At 39.3% G+C, this 5,383-nt stretch overlaps 1 protein-coding gene across 1 annotated transcript in view; it reads right to left on the bottom strand.

Moving 5' to 3' along the window:
* The window catches only part of LOC102216223 (single-minded homolog 2-like), a gene marked incomplete at its 3' end in the record, with an annotated part of 38,804 nt that extends 36,151 nt beyond the window's left edge, over positions 1-2,653 (bottom strand). Inside the window, exon 1 of the mRNA XM_005754597.1 lies at positions 2,479-2,653. Coding sequence (XP_005754654.1) covers positions 2,479-2,653 — 175 coding nt within the window. The remainder of the gene's footprint in view (positions 1-2,478) is intronic.
* Between the last annotated feature and the right edge of the window lie 2,730 nt (positions 2,654-5,383).

A 5,383-nucleotide genomic window follows, 5' to 3' on the forward strand; every position in this document is an offset into this window, starting at 1 on the left:
TATATGTATATGTATATGTATATGTATATGTATATGTATATATATATATATATGGTTTTTACATTTATTTTTATTTATTTATTTTACATTTATCAGTTGGACATGTTGATATTTGAAATTATACTACATTTAAATTAGGGTTGTTGCTTTTTTAAAACAAAATATTAAACCATTCAAATAAACTGTAAAACAATTATAGGAGTCATCTCACAGCCCGCCAAGCGTCCACTGAGGAAGTAAAAAAAATCAACAGAGTTTTTATTTTGCAACAGTCTCTGGAGAAGCGACTGGAATCAGGTTACACTTGCCTTCATTACTCACAGAAGGCTGAAACGACACTAGTCATCTTTTAATAAAAAGAACGTGTGCGGACTAAAGAGTAGTACACGTGTACCTAATACTGCGTAAACTGTAATGTTCATTTAAATGGAAGGAAAATAGAGCAAAATAGGTCATATTAACCCGCAACACTTAAAAAGTCACGTAATCACACTACTATAATAGCATGTAATTATATGTAATTATTTAACGTAAAGAATGTTTGTATGTTCAAATTGTTTTGATGTCAGGTGAGTATTTCTACTTTGCTTCAAAGCCAAACTAATGTGACGGTAACTCGATTTCAATCCTTTGAGTTCAAAGTTTATTTTGCACAACGACACTGATGAGCTAATAAGACCAGAACAGTTTTACAAACGAACAACAGATATTAATAATTAATAATAATCAATAACGCAATAAGATCACGTGACAAATATATTTCAACTTGTATGTGACAGCAACAGAAGTGAAATGCATGCTTGTGTATTTCTTTTGAATTTATGTATATCTCGGTATGTGGGTAATATTTTTTAACACATGTAAAACTGACAATTTGATACAAAAAGATGTTTTTTCATGTTTACATTCCACTTGAAATTTCAATTGAATGAAATATTTTCTGTTTTTTAACTGTAAACAGAGAAAAACAAGAGTCCTGCATTGTAACTAGTTGTTGTAATCCTGTTCGTTTTAACAGATGACGCTGATGTCAGCCTTCAGGCGGGATAAATGCTGTCAGATTATCCCGAGGCTCCCGATGTGGAGCGTTTAGCTTCAGCCAAAATGATGCCAAACTAAACTCTGAACATAATAAACATTTAGCAGAAGAAATAAGCTCTCCGTATCAGAGCGATGCAGTGAAAGAAACAGACTATCAGAGACAAACGAAGCTTCCTTCGTTAAAAGCAGCCTCAGCCGTGCAGTAACAGGCCCACGCTTATCGCTGCGCTCACTTTAACACAGGCTCAGCGCTGCTAACACGTTTAACTTTGTCACATTTACAGACACGAGTCATTCTTTCACAGATCCATAGAAAGTACAGGCCACATCTGGATGCTGAAACCCATTTTCAAATGTAAAAAGAATGCAAGCTGCGATCTCTGCTGGCGAGAACAACAACAACAACAACAATAATAATAATAATAATAATAATAATAATAATAATAATAATAATGATGAAGCGCTTCATAACCTCGCTCCTCCATATTTATCTGATCGTCTCCATACAGAGAGTTTCCCTTCTGTCTGTTCCACCTGCCCGCCTGACTACCGCGGGGCTACCGTGGGACTACCGTGGGACTTGTTCTGCCCGAGTCTTTGGATGCACTTTCAGCAGATCTCCGGACTACAGACCTCCTCTCTACTTTAAATCGCGTTTTTAAAACATTGATTCTAAGTCGATTTTAACCTTGTTTAGTTTTTATACTTTCATTTTTGTTTTTTTGTTTTTCATTTACCTTTTGTTTTTATTTTGTTGTACTAATGTAAGGTGACGCCTAGAAATCAAATGTATTATTATTATTATTATTATTATTATTATTATTACATTCTATTTTTATGCAATATTATTAAACCAAATAAAGCTCTCCGTATGGAGACGATCAGATAAATATGGAGGAGCGAGGTTATGAAGCGCTTCATTATTATTATTATTATTATTATTATTATTATTATTATTATTATTATTATTATTATTATTATTTCAAAGATCGTTGGACTTCCAGCATGAGAACACGTTTGTGCTGAAACACAGCGGCGTCCCTGAGCAGGACTCTGTCTTTCGTCTATGACGCCTTTAGAAATCCACGTCTCGTGCATCTGTATGATGAAACTTTGTTGTCATTCGTGGATTACAGCTGGATTAGTCTTCAAACTCGGTAAGAATCCACGCGAGAACGACCAACGGGCCGGTCAGTGACTGAAGCAGACTTTCCGAGTGTTGACAGTTTTCCCGCACTGCCCCAGTGCCCACGGGCACTAATGAAATAATTCATCTTGATAAATGAGTCCGGCGTTTGAAGCAGACATCAGTGTTTAAACTTCCAATCTACTGTGTCCATCTAACTAACAAAATATTTATTGATAATTATTGTTATTATTATTGGAAGAAAACCTCTGTCTGAATCGGCTACAAATGAAAGGGTGTCGGGTGCCTACCGTCGGGGAGAATGCTCCGCATCCGGAGGTAGCTGCTCGTCAGCCGGATGATGGAGGCCTTGTCCAGCTGGGAGGTGATGGCCGCCGGCAGAGGCAGCAGCTTGGCCAGCTCATAAAACTCTCCGTTCTCTTTCTCTCTGCGCTTTTTCGCGGCATTCTTTGATTTTTCCTTCATTTGAAGAACTTTCAGTTAAACGCTGCTTGCATGAAAACACGCGACGAGTCAGAAACACGGCGTTTCCGTGAGAACGACTCGCTGTGTGTCGCTGCAGTGCGATGTGCTGAGTGCCGTAGAGGTCCGAGAGTCCCGGGCCTCCTATGCCCGTGCAGCAGCGCAGCTCCCAGCCCTGTCAACTTTACACTCTCACCTGTGCCACGGCACGCGCTTTCACAAGCTGCAGTCCAAACTCGCGAATGCCACGTCCACTTCACCCGGTTTCCGCGGCCCTCTGAGCTACAGCCTTACAACTATTCAAGCACAGTCACATCAGAATATAGACAGCAGACCTGTCTCTCCGCCCGCTGCTCCCTGTGTGTGTGTGTGTGTGTGTGTGTGTGTGTGTGTGTGTGTGTGTGTGTGTGTGTGTGTTTCTATTTGTCCTGTAGCTCTGCAGTAAAACCAGTATAAGTCTTCTGCGCACTGAACCTTAAAAAATTAAGAAGATAAAGAAATAAGAAAATATTTTACACATTAAAGTTCACTAAAAATCACAGTTTTGCCACTAACTGGTCTAAGTGCAACCAAAAACCAGTTCAGATGTTTTAAGGTAGCAAGACTATTTCTCAACAAGCAAACACAGGTCACAATGTTAACAACACAGAACACACAACAACACATTTACTGAAACGTTATGAAGGCCTCAGCATAGCAGGCGTTTCCCCAGACAGCTCAAACATGAAGCAGAATCCTGCAGACGTCCTGGAGAGGGTCTCTGTCAGTGAATCATTCATGCCACCAAAACTGTAACACTTATTCCACACAATAAGATGACAAAATTGTATTATTTTAAAATAATTGTATTATTGTAAATCATTCTCATTAGCAGAACAAGAAGGAAAACCTCCTGACTTCTGTTTCTTCCCTTTGCCACACATCCACACAGCCTCCATGTTCACGACCTGCACCTGTGCGCTCACAGCGTTTGATAGAAGACGTGAGAAACTACATTCAAGTTTCTGTCACACGTGTTTCAAAGGTTGCCCACCGAAAGGACTGATCTGTGACGACTTCACCAACAGAGTGATTCTGACACATGTTGATGATGTTGGAAAGAAGGTCAGCGGTCAGAAGCCCGAGTGGGTAAATGCTAGTTCAACAATCGTTTTAGTGCTCCAAGGTGTCACAGAATCAATTCATCAAAGTCATTTTACTTTATAACGAGAGGAATTTCATCCTAGCCGCAGCAGCTGAGTGTGGACTGGATAGTAACTGGAAGAAAAAGGTTTCTTACATTCCTGTAATCAGGCCATTTATTTGCACTGGCAGTAACAGCACGGCTATCGTTTTCTGCACAGCTGTCTGTGGTGATGGATGAACATTGCTCTGGCTAGATTGGAAAAATCTTTCCACAGGTACTTCCTGTAGACTTCTGAATCTGGGCTTGCAGTGTTTTAACAACCAGATTGGACAGTTAATATGTTTTATGTCATTAGTTTCATCGACACGTCTGTTCATTATTAAAACACCTTGGTACAATATGACATAATTCAACTGGATCACACACTGCAGCCTCGAAAGTACACAAAGATTTAAACCAGAGAGCAGAATGTTAAACAGCCTGTGCCATATTATTAAATACAGCAAGTACCAAATGTGTTTCTACAATACTGTCTGCACCGTTACTGTGAATTCCATCCGTTTAGATTAGCAAGTGTGTAAAGCAGAGCATGAAAGGAATTAAAATGAACTGTTTGATTAAACGGAGGACTTTGAGTATCTGTCACTTTTATGGTTGGTGTAGGCGAGCAGCAACTGTTGTGTTCACACACTTCCATACATTCATCATCGTCTGCATTACAATACAAACTGCAAACATTAGTGAAGCATGTCTGAGTGATTCACTCTAATATTCTCCTCGTGTAAGAGAAAAACACAGCTGGCAAAAAGTAAGCCACAAAACATTCCCGTCCACAACGTTCATACTCGTGTGCCTCGTTAGCAAATCCACTACCTTGGTAACATTTGAAGAGAGCTCTGTGCTGCTGAGACGGTCAGTAAATCTGGTCCCAGTGTCCTCCAGATGCACAGTGAAACTAACCAGCAGTGTTCAGGCTGTTAATGCTCCACAGGTAAGAGTTCTGTTTGAGTAAAGAAGGCCTGTAGTTTAATTTTGTTCTTGTAAATGAATCCAGGGTTTGTATACTAAACTTGTGAAACTGCCTCTGCATGTGTGAGCGCTCTGTGTCCCATGGTGCTTCTCCAATGAACCTTGGCGCTGTTTTGTGATCTCAGGTTTGTTATTTTAATCAATTAGGTCATCAGAACTGCTCTCTACTATTTAAAACATATATCAACACTTTGAAAACAGACTCCTACTCCAATCAGTGACGTTATCAGATGACTGTTATGGGGATTAAAAATCTCTAAAAAACAAAGCAGATCTGGTGATTTGGCACACAGAGCAATGAAAGAAACATTTTAAGTCAAGTGAGTTTTTTTATTGAGTGCGGTCTCAGTGCTTAATGTCAGATGTTGTTTAAATGTATGCAGTTTAAAGTTGATACATTAAAGGTTACTGTCCCATATCTCACAAGAAGGATGATAAATAATAACAGACACATGGACATTTATTTAGTTTGCAAAAGGGAAATTCATTTGCTTGGTTTTATTGATTATTTTTCGTATGTGTGCAATTGATGATCACCGAAGTGCAGAACACTGTAAAAGTTTATTCAGGGCCCCAAA

Source organism: Pundamilia nyererei, unplaced genomic scaffold, assembly GCF_000239375.1.
Source record: "Pundamilia nyererei isolate P.nyererei 1_Seehausen unplaced genomic scaffold, PunNye1.0 scaffold00600, whole genome shotgun sequence".
Lineage (NCBI taxonomy): Eukaryota > Metazoa > Chordata > Actinopteri > Cichliformes > Cichlidae > Pundamilia > Pundamilia nyererei.